Source organism: Pseudophryne corroboree, chromosome 6 (genome assembly GCF_028390025.1).
Source record: "Pseudophryne corroboree isolate aPseCor3 chromosome 6, aPseCor3.hap2, whole genome shotgun sequence".
NCBI classification, from domain to species: Eukaryota; Metazoa; Chordata; class Amphibia; order Anura; family Myobatrachidae; genus Pseudophryne; species Pseudophryne corroboree.
This window is the reverse complement of record NC_086449.1, coordinates 294,381,911-294,402,459: the sequence shown is the minus strand read 5'-3', so window position 1 is coordinate 294,402,459 and position 20,549 is coordinate 294,381,911. Positions and strand designations below refer to the sequence as shown.

Genomic DNA, 20,549 nt, shown 5'->3' with positions numbered 1-20,549 from the left:
CTCGCAGTTAGGAGCCATGCGAGAGGTGTCCCAAGATATTCCAATGGGCAGAACAAAACCTTACAACTCTGTCAGCAATCTTCATCCCAGGAGTTCTCAACTGGGAAGCGGATTTTCTAAGTCGATAGGACGTGCACTCAGGGAAGTGGATGCTACGCCCAGAGGTGTTTGAACAATTGGTGTCCAAGTGGGGGATGTCGGACATAGACCTCATGGCATCCCGACACAACGACCAAATAAGCAAGTTTGGCTCTCGGACAGGAGATCCAAAGGCATTTCTAGTAGACGCCCTCGCGGCTCATTGGTCGTTTCACCTGATATAAGTCTTTCCACTGATCTCCATGATTCTCGGACTAATCAGGAAATTCAGACAAGAAAGAGACGAGATGATGCTGGTAGTTCCGGACTGGCCACGTCGCCCATGGTACACGGACCTACTAAGTCTGTCCATAGACAAAAAGTGGCGCCTCCCTCTACGCCCGGACCTTCTGTCTCAAGGTTCCTGTGTACACCCAGATCCTCAACGCCTCGCGTTGACGGCCTGGCTATTGAGACATCCATCCTAAAGACTAAAGGATTTTCCAAATTGGTCATCAAGACTATGCTTAATGACAGGAAAACTTAATCAGCTAAGATCTACCACCGGGTTTGGAGAACATACTTCTCCTGATGTGCCAGTTGTGGTTATAATCCGCGCTCTTTCAGACTGACTCACTTGTTGTTGTTGTTTTTTCAATCACGCCTGGACTTAGGCCTCAGGTTGTCACTAAAAGTTCACGTTTCAGCACTGTCAGTGCTGTTCCAGAAACAACTGGCACTGATGCCAGATGTCAAGACATTCCTCCAAGGTGTTCTACACGTTCAGCCACCGTTTGTGGCTCCAGTGGCCCCTTGGGATCGGTCACTGGTCCTTAAGGCTCTACAGAAGCCTGCTTTTGAACCTATGGAAACGGAGGACCTTAAGTGGATTACTTGGAAGACCTTGTGTCTATTGGCTGTATCTTCAGCTCGCAGAGTATCAGATCTTAGTGCTTTATCCTGGCGGTCACCTTCTCTGGTGTTTCACTCAGATAGAGCTGTTCTTCGTACTCGGGCAGGGTTCCTGCCTAAAGTGGTTTCCAAATTTCACCTTTATCAGGAAATTGTGGTACCAGCATTATCAGCAGCTTCTCCAGAGGAGTCCACTTTGGACGTGGTCGAGCACTACACATCTACGTGGACAAGACCAAGGATCTCAGCTGTTCGGACTCTCTGTTCGTCTTGTTGGATACTCGCAGAAGAGGTTATTCAGCATCCAAACAAACCTTAGCCAGATGGCTGTGGTTGACTATTCACCATGTCTATACCATGGCAAAACTTCCTACCACTTCAGGGGTCAAGGCTCATTCTACAAGGGCTGTAAGAGCCTCCTGGGCAGCTTCACATGGGGCATCTGCTGAACAGCTATGTAAGGCTGCCACGTAGTCCTCTGTCCAGATGTTCATCAAATTTTATGCGTTCGACACCTTTGAGTCAGAAGACGCAGCCTTCGGGCGAAGGGTCCTGAATGCAGCCCAGGAGCGTTCCCGCCCAGGTGGGGACAGCTTTAGGATGTTCCATCGTTAAGCCTTTGGTCCGGTGCCCCCTAGTGGATGAAAAAGAAAATAGGATTTATGTCTTACTATGTTAAATCCTTTTCTTTGAGTCCACAGGGGGCACCGGACGCCTTCCCTGTCGCACCTGTGCCTGCAGGATTGGGGTTGTGGGGTATAGGGAGACAAGGCCTGCTGGGTACTTAAAAGTAACCCTTTTGGTGCCTGTCTGCTCCCAGCCAGCCTATACCCAGCGTTAAGCCTTTGGTCCGGTGCCCCCTATGGACTCAAAGAAAAGGATTTAACAAGATAAGACATAAATCCTATTTTTTGCTGCCACTCCCTATTACCTCCCCCAAATGAACCTTTTCTGTCAGTCACTTTGGGATTAAATCCTCGCTGCGAGCTGCATCACAGAAGTACCTTGGCCTGTGCACAGCGCGACCGCTGTGCATGCGGTGTACAGATAATCGCTCAGCTGCGTAAACATCAGGATTACATACAAATCAGAATCAGGCCCAATGTGAACTATATAAGTAACTTAAAAAATAATATACATTAACTTAAAAGAGGTGCAATTTGTTTCTCAGTTTTGCAAATTAAATAGATGTTTTACAAGTAGATAACCTAATTGCCATCTATTATGGATATATTAACAGGGAAAGACAACAGAAGCTGGAAAAAATGAATACCACAAAGCGATACATAGATGAATTCAAGGAGCAGCGGGATGCCTGGAGAAAAATGGAAAAGGAGAAGATAGAGAAGGAAAACAGAAGAATCATGGCCTTTGCAAAGTTGCAGCAGCGAAGAGAAGAGGATCGCATGGCACAAGCCAGAGAGCAGGAGGAAAGAAAGAGGGCTCTTCAGGACAGGGTAATGGTTAATGACATACCTAACAAACACTCTGAGGGGAACACCACAGCTGGAAATTGGGAAGATACTTTATATCAATTTATGAATTCTCAAATTGATATTGACGAATATCTGTTAATGGTGACACCACATAATGTGTTTGTTGTAAAGGAAAGTAAAAGCTTTGGCCGTAGTTTACTAAGTGACCGTTTTGGTGTTATTTAGAAATGTCTGGAAAACCACCATCAACTAACAGCAGTTTCTGTGTCTAAAATGATAGCATTTACTAAGCAGCAGCTTTGAGGGTAAATTTACTAAGGGTCGATTTTTGTTTTTTTATTGTTCCTGTTGATTTTGAGGTGATTTGGTGGTGATTTTGAACATCAGGTATTTATTAAAGGCAAAACTGTCTCAAAATCCCCTCAGAATCACCAGAAATTCGAATTGGACCATCTGTACTTCCCCCATAGACATCAGTAGAAATTTCTTTTTTTTGATTTATTTTTTACTAACAGTCGATTTGAAAATTGACTATTTTTAATAGAACGGTCAGAAACGGTTTGATTTTAAATCATGTGGAATTGTCTGAAACTTTAATATGATGGAAAAAAATATGGAAGAAGCATGTGGGGCACATCAGTGTTTTAAAAAATTGCGGCTATCCAAATTAGTACTGGAATAAAGGTGCATGTGACATTTTGGCCAATATGAATGCTTTTGTATAATTTTGGTGATTTTTGGTTCTAATAAGGGTGAATAAACATTTAGAACTTCAAATAAAAACCAATGCACCATCGAAATCAGAATGGAACACAAAATCAACAGTTTGTACAGTAAATGATCTATTTTGAATAGAAGTAAGTTGATTTTGTGGGGATGTTGGTCAATTCAGGTTGACTTTAAACTAGACCCAAAATCGACTTTTAGTAAATCTACCCCTTGGTGTATAAATTGAATACACCATCGATCCTCAGCAGTTTCTAAATGACAATCCACCATGGCGTGTTCTATTGGAAGAGTTTTCACTATTGAAATCACTGCAGGTTAGTAGCCATTTAATGGTGCTTTTATACAGTGTGTGTAATAATAAGAATTTACTTACCGATAATTCTATTTCTCATAGTCCGTAGTGGATGCTGGGGACTCCGTAAGGACCATGGGGAACAGCGGCTCCGCAGGAGACTGGGCACATCTAAAGAAAGCTTTAGGACTATCTGGTGTGCACTGGCTCCTCCCCCTATGACCCTCCTCCATGCCTCAGTTAGGATACTGTGCCCGGACGAGCGTACACAATAAGGAAGGATTTTGAATCCCGGGTAAGACTCATACCAGCCACACCAATCACACCGTATAACCTGTGATCTGAACCCAGTTAACAGCATGATAACAGAGGAGCCTCTGAAAGATGGCTCACAACAATATTAACCCGATTTTTGTAACAATAACTATGTACAAGTATTGCAGACAAACCGCACTTGGGATGGGCGCCCAGCATCCACTACGGACTATGAGAAATAGAATTATCGGTAAGTAAATTCTTATTTTCTCTAACGTCCTAAGTGGATGCTGGGGACTCCGTAAGGACCATGGGGATTATACCAAAGCTCCCAAACGGGCGGGAGAGTGCGGATGACTCTGCAGCACCAATGAGAGAACTCCAGGTCCTCCTCAGCCAGGATATCAATTTTGTATAATTTTACAAACGTATTTGCTCCTGACCAAGTTGCTGCTCGGCAAAGTTGTAAAGCCGAGACCCCTCGGGCAGCCGCCCAAGATGAGCCCACCTTCCTTGTGGAGTGGGCATTTACAGATTTTTGGCTGTGGCAGGCCTGCCACAGAATGTGCAAGCTGAATTGTACTACAAATCCAACGAGCAATAGTCTGCTTAGAAGCAGGAGCACCCAGCTTGTTGGGTGCATACAGGATAAACAGCGAGTCAGATTTCCTGACTCCAGCCCTCCTGGAAACATATATTTTCAGGGCCCTGACAACGTCTAGCAACTTGGAGTCCTCCAAGTCCCTAGTAGCCGCAGGCACCACAAATAGGTTGGTTCAGGTGAAACGCTGAAACCACCTTAGGGAGAAACTGAGGACGAGTCCTCAATTCCGCCCTGTCCGAATGGAACATCAGATAAGGGCTTTTTCAGGATAAAGCCGCCAATTCTGACACGCGCCTGGCCCAGGCCAGGGCCAACAGCATGACCACTTTCCATGTGAGATATTTTAACTCCACAGATTTAAGTGGTTCAAACCAATGTGACTTTTGGAACCCAAAACTACATTGAGATCCCAAAGTGCCACTGGAGGCACAAAAGGAGGCTGTATATGCAGTACCCCTTTTACAAACGTCTGAACTTCAGGGACTGAAGCTAGTTCTTTTTGGAAGAAAATTGACAGGGCCGAAATTTGAACCTTAATGGACCCCAATTTCAGGCCCATAGACACTCCTGTTTGCAGGAAATGTAGGAATCGACCCAGTTGAATTTCCACCGTCGGGCCTTACTGGCCTCGCACCACGCAACATATTTTCGCCAATTGCGGTGATAATGTTTTTGCGGTTACATCCTTCCTGGCTTTGATCAGGATAGGGATGACTTCATCCGGAATGCCTTTTTTCCTTCAGGATCCGGCGTTCAACCGCCATGCCGTCAAACGCAGCCGCGGTAAGTCTTGGAACAGACAGGGTCCTTGCTGGAGCAGGTCCCTTCTTAGAGGTAGAGGCCACGGATCCTCCGTGAGCATCTCTTGAAGTTCCGGTTACCAAATCCTTCTTGGCCAATCCGGAGCCACGAATATAGTGCTTACTCCTCTCCATCTTATCAATCTCAGTACCTTGGGTATGAGAGGCAGAGGAGGGAACACATACCCTGACTGGTACACCCACGGTGTTACCAGAGCGTCTACAGCTATTGCCTGAGGGTCCCTGGACCTGGCGCAATACCTGTCGAGTTTTTCCCAACGGTTTATAATCATGTGGAAGACTTCTGGATGAAGTCCCCACTCTCCCGGGTGGAGGTCGTGCTGAGGAAGTCTGCTTCCCAGTTGTCCACTCCCAGGATGAATAATGCTGACAGTGCTATCACATGATTTTCCGCCCAGCGAAGAATCCTTGCAGCTTCTGCCATTGCCCTCCTGCTTCTTGTGCCACCCTGTCTGTTTACGTGGGTGACTGCCGTGATGTTGTCCGACTGGATCAACACCGGCTGACCTTGAAGCAGAGGTCTTGCTAAGCTTAGAGCATTGTAAATGTCCCTTAGCTTCAGGATATTTATGTGAAGTGATGTCTCCAGGCTTGACCATAAGTCCTGGATATTCCTTCCCTGTGTGACTGCTCCCCAGCCTCGCAGGCTGGCATCCGTGGTTACCAGGACCCAGTCCTGAATGCCGAATCGGCGGCCCTCTAGAAGATGAGCACTCTGCAACCACCACAGGAGGGACACCCTTGTCCTTGGTGACAGGGTTATCCGCTGATGCATCTGAAGATGCGACCCGGACCATTTGTCCAGCAGGTCCCACTGGAAAGTTCTTGCGTGGAATCTGCCGAATGGGATTGCTTCGTAGGAAGCCACCATTTTACCCAGAACCCTTGTGCATTGATGCACTGAGACTTGGCTCGGTTTTAGGAGGTTCCTGACTAGCTCGGATAACTCCCTGGCTTTCTCCTCCGGGAGAAACACCTTTTTCTGGACTGTGTCCAGGATCATCCCTAGGAACAGAAGACAAGTCGTCGGAACCAGCTGCGATTTTGGAATATTGAGAATCCAACCGTGCTGCAGCAAAACTACCTGAGATAGTGCTACACCGACCTCCAACTGTTCCCTGGATCTTACCCTTATCAGGGAATCGTCCAAGTAAGGGATAACTAAAATTCCCTTCCTTTGAAGGAATATCATCATTTCGGCCATTACCTTGGTAAAGACCCGGGGTGCCGTGGACCATCCATACGGCAGCGTCTGAACTGATAGTGACAGTTCTGTACCATAAACCTGAAGTACCCTTGGTGAGAAGGGTAAATTTTGACATGAAGGTAAGCATCCTTGTTGTCCCGAGACATCATGTAGTCCCCTTCTTCCAGGTTCGCAATCACTGCTCTGAGTGACTCAATCTTGAATTTGAACCTCTGTATGTAAGTGTTCAAAGATTTTAGATTTAGAATCGGTCTCACCGAGCCGTCCGGCTTCGGTACCACAACAGTGTGGAATAATACCCCGTTCCCTGTTGCAGGAGGGGTATCTTGATTATCACCTGCTGGGAATACAGCTTGTGAATGGCTTCCAAAACTGTCTCCCTGTCAGAAGGAGACATCGGTAAAGCCGACTTTAGGAAACGGCGAGGGGGAGACGTCTCGAATTCTAATTTGTACCCCTGAGATATCACCTGAAGGATCCAGGGGTCTACTTGCGAGTGAGCCCACTGCGCGCTGAAATTCATTGAGACGGGCCCCCCACCGTGCCTGATTCTGCTTGTAAAGCCCCAGCGTATACTGAGGGCTTGGGAGAGGCGGGAGAGGGTTTCTGTTCCTGGGAACTGGCTGATTTCTGCAGCCTTTTGCCTCTCCCTCTGTCACGGGGCAGAAAAGAGGAACCTTTTGCCCGCTTATCCACGAAAAGACTGCGCCTGATAATACGGCGTCTTCTCATGTTGAGAGGCGACCTGGGGTACAAACGTGGATTTCCCAGCTGTTGCCGTGGCCACCAGGTCTGAAAGACGGACCCCAAATAACTCCTCCCCTTAATAAGGCAATACTTCCAAATGCCGTTTGGAATACGTATCACCTGACCACTGACGTGTCCATAACCCTCTACTGGTAGAAATGGACAACGCACTTATACTTGATGCCAGTCGGCAAATATTCCGCTGTGCATCACGCATATATAGAAATGCATCTTTCAAATGCTCTATAGGCAAAAATATACTGTCCCTATCTAGGGTATCAATATTTTCAGTCAGGGAATCCGACCACGCCAACCCAGCACTGCACATCCAGGCTGAGGCGATTGCTGGTCGCAGTATAACACCAGTATGTGTGTAAATACATTTTAGGATACCCTCCTGCTTTCTATCAGCAGGATCCTTAAGGGCGGCCATCTCAGGAGAGGATAGAGCCCTTACAAGCGTGTGAGCACTTTATCCACCCTAGGGGGTGTTTCCCAACGCACCCTAACCTCTGGCGGGAAAGGATATAATGCCAATAACATTTTAGAAATTATCAGTTGTTATCGGGGGAAACCCACGCATCATCACACACCTCATTTAATTTCTCAGATTCAGGAAAACTACAGGTAGTTTTTCCTCACCGAACATAATACCCCTTTTTGGTGGTACTCGTATTATCAGAAATGTGTAAAACATTTTTCATTGCCTCAATCATGTAACGTGTGGCCCTACTGGAAGTCACATTTGTCTCTTCACCGTCGACACTGGAGTCAGTATCCGTGTCGGCGTCTATATCTGCCATCTGAGGTAACGGGCGCTTTAGAGCCCCTGACGGCCTATGAGACGTCTGGACAGGCACAAGCTGAGTAGCCGGCTGTCTCATGTCAACCACTGTCTTTTATACAGAGCTGACACTGTCACGTAATTTCTTCCAACAGTTCATCCACTCAGGTGTCGACCCCCTAGGGGGTGACATCACTATTACAGGCAATCTGCTCCGTCTCCACATCATTTTTCTCCTCATACATGTCGACACAAAAGTACCGACATACAGCACACACACAGGGAATGCTCTGCTAGAGGACAGGACCCCACTAGCCCTTTGGGGAGACAGAGGGAGAGTTTGCCAGCACACACCAGAGCGCTATATATATACAGGGATAACCTTATATAAGTGTTTTTCCCCTTATAGCTGCTGTATAGTTAATACTGCGCCTAATTTGTGCCCCCCTCTCTTTTTTAACCCTTTCTGTAGTGTAGTGACTGCAGGGGAGAGCCAGGGAGCTTCCCTCCAACGGAGCTGTGAGGGAAAATGGCGCCAGTGTGCTGAGGAGATAGGCTCCGCCCCCTTATCGGCGGCCTTATCTCCCGTTTTTTTATGTATTTTGGCAGGGGTTAAATGCATCCATATAGCCCAGGAGCTATATGTGATGCATTTTTTGCCATCCAAGGTGTTTATTATTGCGTCTCAGGGCGCCCCCCCCAGCGCCCTGCACCCTCAGTGACCGGAGTGTGAAGTGTGCTGAGAGCAATGGCGCACAGCTGCAGTGCTGTGCGCTACCTTGTTGAAGACAGGACGTCTTCTGCCGCCGATTTTCCGGACCTCTTCTGCCTTCTGGCTCTGTAAGGGGGCCGGCGGCGCGGCTCTGGGACCCATCCAAGCTGGCCCTGTGATCGTCCCTCTGGAGCTAATGTCCAGTAGCCTAAGAAGCCCAATCCACTCTGCACGCAGGTGAGTTCGCTTCTTCTCCCCTTAGTCCCTCGATGCAGTGAGCCTGTTGCCAGCAGGTCTCACTGAAAATAAAAAACCTAAACTAAAACTTTCACTAAGAAGCTCAGGAGAGCCCCTAGTGTGCACCCTTCTCGTTCGGGCACAGAGATCTAACTGAGGCTTGGAGGAGGGTCATAGGGGGAGGAGCCAGTGCACACCAGATAGTCCTAAAGCTTTCTTTAGATGTGCCCAGTCTCCTGCGGAGCCGCTGTTCCCCATGGTCCTTACGGAGTCCCCAGCATCCACTTAGGACGTTAGAGAAATATATATAAATATACACACACACACACACACGGGTCCAACAATATGCAGTCAATCAGCGGCACTCAGACAATAAAGCAGCATACAACGCCAGGTATAGTCAACGTTTCGTTAGTTTACTGCTAACGTCGTCAGGACATCATGTAGTATTTAACTAACGAATCGTTGACTATACCTGGCGTTGTATGCTGCGTTATTGTCTGAGTACTGCCGATTGACTGAATATATTCTATAAAAAAAAAAAATTAACAGTTACCCCTAATAGAGTACTATATTTGATTTTATATTCAGCCAAATTCCAATATGTTTTGTTTACTTCCCCCACCAGAGATATCAGAGGTCAATTTAGGTGAAAAATGGAAAATCTAGCAATTTCAAAGTGCTCTAAGAAAAAAGTACACAAGATAGATAACTCAAAATTTGTTTGGCAAATCTTTGAGTAGATCACTATTCCCTATAAAAATGACAGCACTGAAATTCAATCTAAAAAATAGACTTTTTAAAAAAATCTGAATAATTAAGTTTGGGCTTTAAATTTCAGTTATAAGGAAGTAAGGTAGGGAAATAGTTATAGGACAAAAAATGTAGCTTGAAATGTGCTGAAAATAATAGTTTTTTATCCCAGCTTTCTATGACTTTTCTGAACTGAGCTATTGCATTTACCCCAAACATCTGCAACAGTGAAAAATGTCATACGCCATGATACAAAAATGTCCGCCATCTTTAGATGAAGGTAAATAAAAATAAAATAGTGGTGGTTTCTGACTACTAACTTACAGAGGTCATCACATACACAAAAAAATAAAAAATGGTCAAGCAACCAATTCATTTAATTCTGGGCCATTTGATATGGATAAACTCATCCAAGTGCATTATATGTCAAATAGAAAGTATAACAGAAAATGTTGGAAGGACAGATAAATGATGACAGGAACAGAAAATGTTGGAAGGACAGATAAATGATGACAGGGCACTTTGTAGAGCTGAAAATAACCAATCTATTGTTCTATCAGCTTGCAGAACATATCCAGAAAGAACAGCAACAGAGAGAAGAACTTGAGCAGATGCGTGAAGAGCTGTACCTGGAAGAGCAGGCAGAGGAGGCCAGACAACAAGAAATTGTAAGTAACAGACTTTATTTAGCAACCATGGGATAGATACTCGCCTGCGTGGAGTGCGCTTAGTTAAATGATAATTTTGTTAAGGAATGCATTGATTTTTCTAACAAAGGCTTGTGCTAGCAATCTGTTGAATTTAAAGAACTTGACTGGTGAACAACCAGCTTCAGATTTAAAGATTAACACGGCCTAATAGGGGATTAAAGCATTTATTGTTCAGAGATGTATCCTTGAGGGAGGTAATACAGACACAAAGAGGATAGTGCAAATGCTGCTTTAATGCCTAGTAACAAGACTGCATCTTGTTTACCTTCTAACATGTTCATTTAGCTTCCTAAAATCTTCATTGTAACATAAGTTATTGTAGAAACCTTCAAGTTCATTTTCTGCTTTTTTTCCTCCTTGTCTTTTAAAGTCAGTGTAATGCTATATTATTCTTATTCGTATTCTTACTATTATATGTATGTATATGCATCTATATGATGTAAAGGTGGTATCTGAGCTTTCTAAATATGTAAAATTGCAATTTTATATCTGCAGGTCTGAGCGTTTCTATTTTATACAATAATTTCTTTACAAACAGGCACAAAATGTGTCCCCTGCCATACACCAGGGTTTCTCAGCCTTGGCCCTCAAGCCACACGAACAGTCCAGGTTCTAGTGATAATCCTGCCTCTAGCACAGATGGTAAAATCAAAATAATTGTGGTACAAATGAAGTCACGGGTGCTCAAGTATGGCTATCCTTAAAACCAGGACTGTAAGTGTGTCTTGAGCATCGTATCTGGGAGTCCCTGGTCTACATCTGCTTTTGTGTGATTGCGAGTCCAGTGCTGAAAATAGTACAAGAACTTTCCTATCCTAGAATAGTACTTGCCACAACTTCCGTTATGTCTTATGTCAACTAGAGTCTGGGGACACTGGGCCAGAGGTATTAAGTCTGGAGCAGTGGTAAATGCAAGGTGATAACGCACCAGCCAGTCAGCTCCTAATTGTCAATTTACATATTGGAGCTGATTGGCTGGTGCAGTATCACCTTGCACTTATCACTGCTCCAGGCTGAATATATCTACTCCACTGTATCATCTCTTTATTTTTATAACTTACAATGCATTTATCTGTCTTGATAGTGTAACGCAAGAGTCGGTCCTTTTGGAAATATAGGATGAGTCCCAGGTAGTGGTCTAAAAAAAAATCTACAAACCAGAAAATGAAAATAAAATGGTTGTTTTGCTGGAGATAGAAACTCTATTGCCCTCCCCACCCCTTGAATCTGATTTAAATTTCAATACTAGATCTGCCCCACCCAAGAAGCCACCATCATGATGCGCAAATTCTTGTGCTTTCCATAAAGATGGGTAATAAGCACAAAAGTGGCACAGGAACTGCACAAACCACCATATGTGTAATGCTGTTTGTGTTTACCAAGTGACATTTAACTTAATCAAAGTTGTCTAACAGATACAGTGTAAAACGTATCTGCTATATGGATTATACAAGGGCAAGAAGGCTTCCCTGTCCATAAAGCATACTGAGGCTGTAGGAATAAAGTTTGTTGCTGTATTACTTTTATTTTAGTGCCTGTTCTTAAACAAAAAATGCACCATAATTTACCCAATTTGCGTGGACTTTCTTAGGCAGAGATGGAAAAGAAAATTCGTCAAAGGCTGGAATTACAGCGAACATTCGAAGAACAAATGGCTTTTAAGCAGATTGTTCAACAAGCAGCTAAAGAAGAAGAGGAAGCTTTCAGACAGGCCATGCTGGCGAAGTTTGCAGAGGATGACAGGATTGAGCAGATGAATGCTCAGAAGAGGAGGATGAAGCAGCTGGAACACAAAAGAGCAGTGGAAAAACTACTTGAGGACAGGCGCAATCAGTTTATTGCTGAAAAAGTGAGATATTACATCTTTGATGTAGTCTAAAAAAAGAAAATATATTAAATTCAGTACTAGAGTTACATAAAATGTTTACTGTACAAAGAACGAGTTAATGTGTGGCCTGTGGAAATTAGCTGTTATTTCAGGTGGGATGGCCATAAACTCTTGACTTAGGAAACTTTTGGGAAACATTTTAGGAAGAGTTGAAACAAATTGATCATTTTGAACAGCCTCAATGAAAAGAAACAATCTACACTAATCATAATACTGTGTTTGTGCAGGAACGTGAATTCCATGAGCGAGATGAGGAGGAGAAGAGAGAAGCATTTCGCCGGGCAATCATTGAGGAGGAGAGACAGAAACTGCTCAAGCAACATGCTACTCAGTTACTGGGCTACCTTCCAAAGGTGAGTCTTTGTGCTTATGCAATATCTATACAATAACGTTATTATACAACTTACCCTTTATTTCTCCTTCTCTCTGGAGCACGCAGCCTCTATGCTTACTTGTATCATTGCTGAGCTTAGACTTTGTGTCTCACACTGGTAGACTTCCAGCAAGCTCCAAGACAGGTGCCTAAAGCTTGTCTGGTAAAGCCCTGGCCAGACATTTACCCCAAGAAGCAGTCATAATTTTACTATGGCATTTTGTGATTGTAATAATATTTGCCTGTGTGTTTATCTATTTTATTAAGAATTTTGATGGCATATAAAACTTTTCAATACTAAATTAGACATTTTAGGGGGGCATTCAATTACCAACTGCACAGGGAAAAGGGTGGTAGCCTCTGGCTTTTTAACAACCCTTTTTCTCGGCCGGTAAATTACCCTGTTATCGCGCATTAACCCATAGAATCCAGAATAATTTTATGGACCTATGGGCACCTGCAAATGGGCCGTTTAATGCGGATTTTGTTTTCGAGGTTGTTCATGCTCAGAAAGAGACCCTCATTAACTACAGCCTGTAGGCTGCCACCAGCTCTAATTGAATAGCCGTGCTGCTTCAGTTCGCGTGTAATACATTACGGGAGGACACATTGCACATTTCTCTAACGTCCTAGTGGATGCTGGGGACTCCGTCAGGACCATGGGGATAGCGGCTCCGCAGGAGACAGGGCACAAAAGCAAGCTTTTAGGATCACATGGTGTGTACTGGCTCCTCCCCCTATGACCCTCCTCCAAGCCTCAGTTAGGTTTTTGTGCCCGTCCGAGAAGGGTGCAATCTAGGTGGCTCTCTTAAAGAGTTGCTTAGAAAAAGTTTTTAGGTTCTTTATTTTCAGTGAGTCCTGCTGGCAACAGGCTCACTGCATCGAGGGACTTAGGGGAGAGAATTTCAACTCACCTGCGTGCAGGATGGATTGGATTCTTAGGCTACTGGACACCATTAGCTTCAGAGGGAGTCGGAACACAGGTCTCGCCCTGGGGTTCGTCCCGGAGCCGCGCCGCCGACCCCCTTGCAGATGCTGAAGATTGAAGAGGTCCGGAACCAGGCGGCAGAAGACTTTTCAGTCTTCCTCAGGTAGCGCACAGCACTGCAGCTGTGCGCCATTGTCTGTCAGCACACTTCCCACAGCGATCACGGAGGGTGCAGGGCGCGGGGGGGGCGCCCTGGCAGCAATGTAGAATACCTGTATGGCGAAAAATACATCACATATAGCCCTTGAGGCTATATGGATGTATTTAACCCCTGCCAGACTTCACAATCTCCGGAGAAGAAGCCCGCCGAAAAGGGGGCGGGGCCTATTCTCCTCAGCACACAGCGCCATTTTCCCTCACAGAAAGGCTGAGGGGAAGGCTCCCAGGCTCTCCCCTGCACTGCACTACAGAAACAGGGTTAAAACAGAGAGGGGGGGCACTGATTTGGCGATATACATATATATTAAATGCTATATGGGAGGAACACTTATATAAGGGTTGTCCCTGTATAATTATAGCATTTTGGTGTGTGCTGGCAAACTCTCCCTCTGTCTCCCCAAAGGGCTAGTGGGTCCTGTCCTCTATCAGAGCATTCCCTATGTGTGTGCTGTATGTCGGTACGTGTGTGTCGACATGTATGAGGAAAATGTTGGTGAGGAGGCGGAGCAAATTGCCTGTAATGGTGATGTCACTCTCTAGGGAGTCGACACCGGAATGGATGGCTTACTTATGGAATTACGTGATAATGTCAACACGCTGCAAGTGGGTTGACGACATGAGACGACCGGCGAACAAATTAGTACCGGTCCAGGCGTCTCAGACACCGTCAGGGGCTTGTAAAAACGCCCATTTACCTCAGTCGGTCGACATAGACCCAGACACGGACACTGATTTCAGTGTCGACGGTGAAGAAACAAACGTATTTTCCTTTAGGGCCACACGTTAAGGGCAATGAAGGAGGTGTTACATATTTCTGATACTCCAAGTACCACAAAGAAGGGTATTATGTGTGAGGTGAAAAAACTACCTGTAGTTTTTCCTGAATCAGATAAATTAAATGAAGTGTGTGATGATGCGTGGGTTTCCCCCGATAGAAAATTATTGGCGGTATACCCTTTCCCGCCAGAAGTTAAGGCGCATTGGGAAACACCCCTCAGGGTGGATAAGGCGCTCACATGCTTATCAGAAAAATATCCTAAAAAGTATACACACACATGCTGGTGTTATACTGTGACCAGCGATCGCCTCAGCCTGGATGTGCAGAGCTGAGGTGGCTTGGTCGGATTCCCTGACTAAAAATATTGATACCCTTGACAGGGACAGTATTTTATTGACTATAGAGCATTTAAAGGATGCATTTCTATATATACGAGATGCGCAGAGGGATATTTGCACTCTGGCATCAAGAGTAAATGCGATGTCCATATCTGCAAGAAGATGTTTATGGACACGACAGTGGTCAGGGGATGCAGATTCCAAACGGCACAAAGATGTATTGCCGTATAAAAGGGGAGGAGTTATTTGGGGTCGGTCCATGGGACCTGGTGGCCACGGCAACTGCTGGAAGATCCACCGTTTTTTACCCTAAGTCACATCTCTGCAGAAAAAGACACCGTCTTTTCAGCCTCAGTCTTTTCGTCCCTATAAGATATCTGCACAGGGATAGAGGAAAGGGAAGAAGACTGCAGCAGGCAGCCCATTCCCAGTAACAGAAGCCCTCCACCGCTTCTACTAAGTTCTCAGCATGACGCTGGGACCGTACAGGACCCCTGGATCCTACAAGTAGTATCAAAGGGGCACAGATTGGAATGTCGAGGCGTTTCCCCCCTCGCAGGTTCCTGTAGTCTGCTGTACCAATGTCCCCCTCCGACAGGGAGGCAGTATTGAAAACAATTCACAAGCTGTATTCCCAGCAGGTGATGATAAAATTACCCCTCCTACAACAAGGAAAGGGGTATTGTTCCACACTATAGGGTGGTACTGAAGCCAGAAGGCTAGGTGAGACCGATTCTAAATCTGAAAAATTTGAACACTTACAAGGGTTCAAATCCAGATGGAGTCACTCAGAGCAGTGATAGCGAACTGGGAACAAGGGGACTATATGGTGTCCCGGGACATCAGGGATGCTTACCTCCATGTCCCAAAATTTGCTTTTCTCACCAAGGGTACCTCAGGTTCGTGGTACAGAACTGTCACTATCAGTTTCAGACAATGCCGTTGGAGTGTCCAAGGCACCCCGGGTCTTTACCAAGGTAATGACCGAAATGAGGATTCGTCTTCAAAGAAAATGGACGACCTCCTGATAAGAACAAGGTCCAGAGAACAGTTGGAGGTCGGAGTAGCACTATCTCAAGTAGTTCTACGACAGCACGGGTGGATTCTAAATATTCCAAAACCGCAGTTGTTCCGACGACACGTCTGCTGGTCCTAGGGATGATTCTGGACACAGTCCAGGAAAAGGGTGTTTCTCCCAGAGGAGAAAGCCAGGGAGTTATCCGAGCTAATCGGGATCCTCCTAAAACCAGGAAAAGTGTCAGTGCATCATTGCACAAGAGTCCTGGTAAAAAATGGTGGCTTATTACGAAGCGCTTCCATTCGGCAGATTTCACGCAAGAACTCTTCAGTGGGATCTGCTGGACAAATGGTCCGGATCGCATCTTCAGATGCATCAGCGGATAACCCTATATCCAAGGACAAGGGTGTCTCTCCTGTGGTGATTACAGAGTGCTCATCTTCTAGAGGGCCGCAGATTCGGCATTCAGGATTGGATGCTGGTAACCACGGAGGCCAGCCTGAGAGGCTGGGGAGCAGTCACACAGGGAAAAAATTTCCAGGGAGTGTGATCAAGTCTGGAGAATTCTCTCCACATAAATATACTGGAGCTAAGAGCAAATTTGTAATGCTATAAGCTTAGCAAGGCCTCTGCTTCAAGGTCAGCCGGTATTGAACCAGTGGGATAACATCACGGCAGTCGCCCACGTAAACAGATAGGGCGGCATAAGAAGCAGGAGGGCAGTGGTCAAAACTGCAAGGATTTTTCGCTAGACGGAAAATCATGTGATAGCACTGTCAGCAGTGTTCATTCCGGGAGTGGACGACTGGGAAGCAGACTTCCTCAGCAGGCACGACCTCCACCCGGGAGAGTGGGAACTTCATCGGGAAGTTTTCCGCATGATTGTGAACCGTTGGGAAAGACCAAAGGTGGAAATGATGGCGTCCCGCCCGAACAAAAAACGGGACAGGTATTGCGCCAGGTCACGAGACCTTCAGGCGATAGCTGTGGACGTCCTGGTAACACCGTGGGTGTAACAGTCGGTGTATGTGTTCCCTCTTCTGCTTCTCATAACCAAGGTATTGAGAATTATAAGACGTAGAGGAGTAAGAACTATACTCGTGGCTCCGGATTGGCCAAGAGGGACTTGGTACCCGGAACTTCAAGAGATGCTCACAGAGGACTAATGGCCTCGGGAGCTAAGATGGGATTTGCTTTCAGCAAGAACCATGTCTGTTCCAAGAGGAACCGTGGCATCTGCCTCTAAGAAAGGACCTGCTCCAGCGGGGACCTTGTCTGTTCCAAGACTTACCGCGACTGCGTTTGACGGCATGGCGGTTGAACGCCGGATCCTAAGGGAAAAGGCATTCCGGAAGAGGTCATACCTACCCTGGTCAAAGCCAGGAAGGAGGTGACCGCACAACGTTATCACCACATGTGGTGAAAATATGTTGCGTGGGTGAGGCCAGGAAGGCCCCACGAAAAAATTTCAACTAGGTCGATTTCTGCACTTCCTGAAAACAGGAGTGTCTATGAGCCTCAAATTGGGGTCCATTAAGGTTCAAGTTTCGGCCCTGTAGATTTTCTTCCAGAAAAAATTGGCTTCAATTCCTGAAGTCCAGACGTTTGTCAAGGGAGTATTGCATATACAGCCCCTTGTGTGCCTCCAGTGGCACCGTGGGATCTCAACGTAGTGTTGGGATTCCTCAAATCATATTGGTTTGAACCGATCAAATCTGTGGATTTGAAATATCTCACATGGAAAGGGACCATGTTGTGGCCCTGGTCTCGGCCAGGCGATTGTCAGAATTGGGGGCTTTGTCTTAAAAAAAGCTCATATTTGTTTTTCCATTCGGACAGGGCAGAACTGCGGACTCGTCCCCAGTTTCTTCCTAAGGTGGTGTCAGCGTTTCGCCTGAAACAACATATTGTGGTGCCTGCGGCTACTAGGGACTTGGAGGACTCCAAGTTGCTAGACGTTGTCGGGGCCCTAAAAATATATATATATATATATATATATATATATATATATATATATATATATATATATATATATATATATATATATATATATATATATATATATATATATATATATTTCCAGGACGGCTGGAGTAAGAAAGTCTGACTTGCTGTTTATATTGTATGCACCCCAAAAGATGGGTGCTCCTGCTTCTAAGCAGACTATTGCTCGTTGGATTTGTAGTACAATTCAGCTTGCACAGTCTGTGGCAGGCCTGCCACAGCCAAAATCTGTCAATGCCCATTCCACAAGGAAGGTGGGCTCATCTTGGGCGGATGCCCGAGGGGGTCTCGGCTTTAAAATTTTGCCGAGCAGCTACGTGGTCAGGGGGGAACACGTTTGTAAAATTCTACAAATTTGATACCCTGGCTGAGGAGGACCTGGAGTTCTCTCATTCGGTGCTGCAGAGTCACCCGCACTCTCCCGCCCGTTTGGGAGCTTTGGTATAATCCCCATGGTCCTGACGGAGTCCCCAGCATCCACTAGGACGTTAGAGAAAATAAGATTTTACTTACCGATAAATCTATTTCTCGTAGTCCGTAGTGGATGCTGGGCGCCCATCCCAAGTGCGGATTGTCTGCATTACTTGTACATAGTTATTGTTACAAAAATCGGGTTATTATTGTTGTGAGCCATCTTTTTTAGAGGCTACTTCATTGTTATCATACTGTTAACTGGGTTCAGATCACAAGTTGTACGGTGTGATTGGTGTGGCTGGTTTGGGTCTTACCCGGGATTCAAGATCCTTCCTTATTGTGTACGCTCGTCCGGGCACAGTACCTAACTGAGGCTTGGAGGAGGGTCATAGGGAAAGGAGCCAGTACACACCATGTGATCCTAAAAGCTTGCTTTTGTGCCCTGTCTCCTGCGGAGCCGCTATCCCCATGGTCCTGACGGAGTCCCCAGCATCCACTACGGACTACGAGAAATAGATTTATCGGTAAGTAAAATCTTATTTTCTGTGGAAGCCCCCTTGAGCAGTTGTACCATGAGAGGAAACTAAGAATGCAGTGGATGAAAATGTGTCCTAACCCTCTGCCTGTACCAGTGGGTATGGAGGAGTTATCAGGGGTCTCAGTGCAAAGCAGTAAACCATGGCTTGCTGCTGTAAGCATTGACCACCTGCCTCCAATCATTGTACGTTTACTTTTTACCCATTCAGTTTGCAAGTCTGTAACACTTTGTGGTATATTTAATAGCTTACAATGCCACTATTAATATGCCCTTCCTGAAAGAAAAAAAAAATCATAAATGACAACTAAATATAGCAGAAAAATAATCTCCAGAGGCTCCTTTAAATGATACATATGCTAACCAGTCTTATAAGGAATAGGAACAACCTCAGAAATAGGCCTTCAAAAAGTTTATATTCTTGTTGCTCTTATCCCTTTATAAATAGAAACAAGCATTAATGGTTTTGTTTCAAACTTTGATCAGTGTTTATATTTACAATTATGCATGCTTGTCTGATTCTAGAAATACAATTTATAAAAAGTAAAAACCTTGAGAAGTGACAGTCACTCTCAAAGTATCCTCAATGCTGCTGCCCGTCTTATCTTCCTCACCAAACGTATTACATCCACATCCCCTCTCTTGCAGGACCTTCACTGGCTCCCCTTCCCATTCAGAATCCAATGCAAGCTTCTCACACTCACCTACAAAGCCCTCACCCACTCTTCTCCCTCTTACATCTCTGACCTTATCTCTCTTTACATTCCCACCCGTCCTCTTCGCTCTGCTAATGCACACTGTCTCTCCTGCCAACTGATTACCTCCTCCCACTCCTACCTACAAGATTTTGCACGTGCTGCTCCCTATCTCTGGAATGCTCTACCTCTCCCCATCAGACTCTCCACCTCTCTACAAAACTTCAGATGGGCTCTCAAGACCCACTTCTTCACCAAACCCAGCCAACCCTCCTCCTAACTCTCTTGTCTATGCTCACTGTCTACCCCTTCTGTGTCACTCCGGTCTGTTAGCACCTCACCTTTTAGATTGTAAGCTCACAAGAGCAGGGACTTCTTTCCTCATGTGCCTTTCCTTTTCTTACTTACACTATCTTATACTCCTTACTCCCCTTGATAGCACCTAACCCCGGGATTTCTATACCTGTCCTATATTGTCTTGTACTGTAAGTGCTGTTTTCTTGTTTGCTCATTTGATTATGTACTGTGTAATGGGCGCTGTGGATCCCTTGTGGCGCCATATAAATAAAGAATAATAATATATTTATGAAACCCTTGTATACCCACTAATGTAGATTTTAACTTAAAACAATATATAAAACCTAAAAACTAATGATAAACAAACAAATATCTAGATATTTCTTTATGCGTTAAGAATTCTAACAATCAGGAATGAGAATGTATAGTTTAGTGTGCAGTTTTATTTTGCTGTAATTAAGATGGTTTCTGGTTAACCTTTAATAGTATTTTGTATAAATATTGACTTCTGTTATTGCAAATTTTAGGGGATATTTAAGAATGAGGAAGATCTCAATATGTTTGATGAAGAGTTTCAGAAGACTTTTCAGAAAAGAAACGTGGATATGTTTTCAGAAGATGGCTGGGATTCTTAAATGCAGTGACCACCAGATGGCGCTCTTTGTATCAGCAAAATGCTGTCCGGAAAGGTTTTACTTTATGAATGTGTAATAATTGTAATAACCAGACATTAATTAAAATATCTGATGTTGAAAGTCTTTAAAAGCATTATCAGTCTTTTGTTG

General features: G+C 45.1%; 2 protein-coding genes across 4 annotated transcripts in view; both read left to right on the top strand.

Moving 5' to 3' along the window:
- MNS1 (meiosis specific nuclear structural 1) overlaps positions 1-20,529 on the top strand; it is a 77,142-nt gene extending 56,613 nt beyond the window's left edge. For all 3 annotated transcript variants that reach the window (XM_063926151.1, XM_063926149.1, XM_063926150.1), the window contains 5 exons: positions 2,231-2,447; positions 10,128-10,235; positions 11,869-12,126; positions 12,393-12,518; positions 20,292-20,529. In XM_063926151.1, coding sequence (XP_063782221.1) covers positions 2,231-2,447; positions 10,128-10,235; positions 11,869-12,126; positions 12,393-12,518; positions 20,292-20,399 — 817 coding nt within the window. In that variant the 3' untranslated portion in view covers positions 20,400-20,529. The remainder of the gene's footprint in view (positions 1-2,230; positions 2,448-10,127; positions 10,236-11,868; positions 12,127-12,392; positions 12,519-20,291) is intronic.
- The window catches only part of ZNF280D (zinc finger protein 280D), a 629,515-nt gene that overhangs the window by 432,351 nt on the left and 176,615 nt on the right, over positions 1-20,549 (top strand). The window lies entirely within an intron of this gene.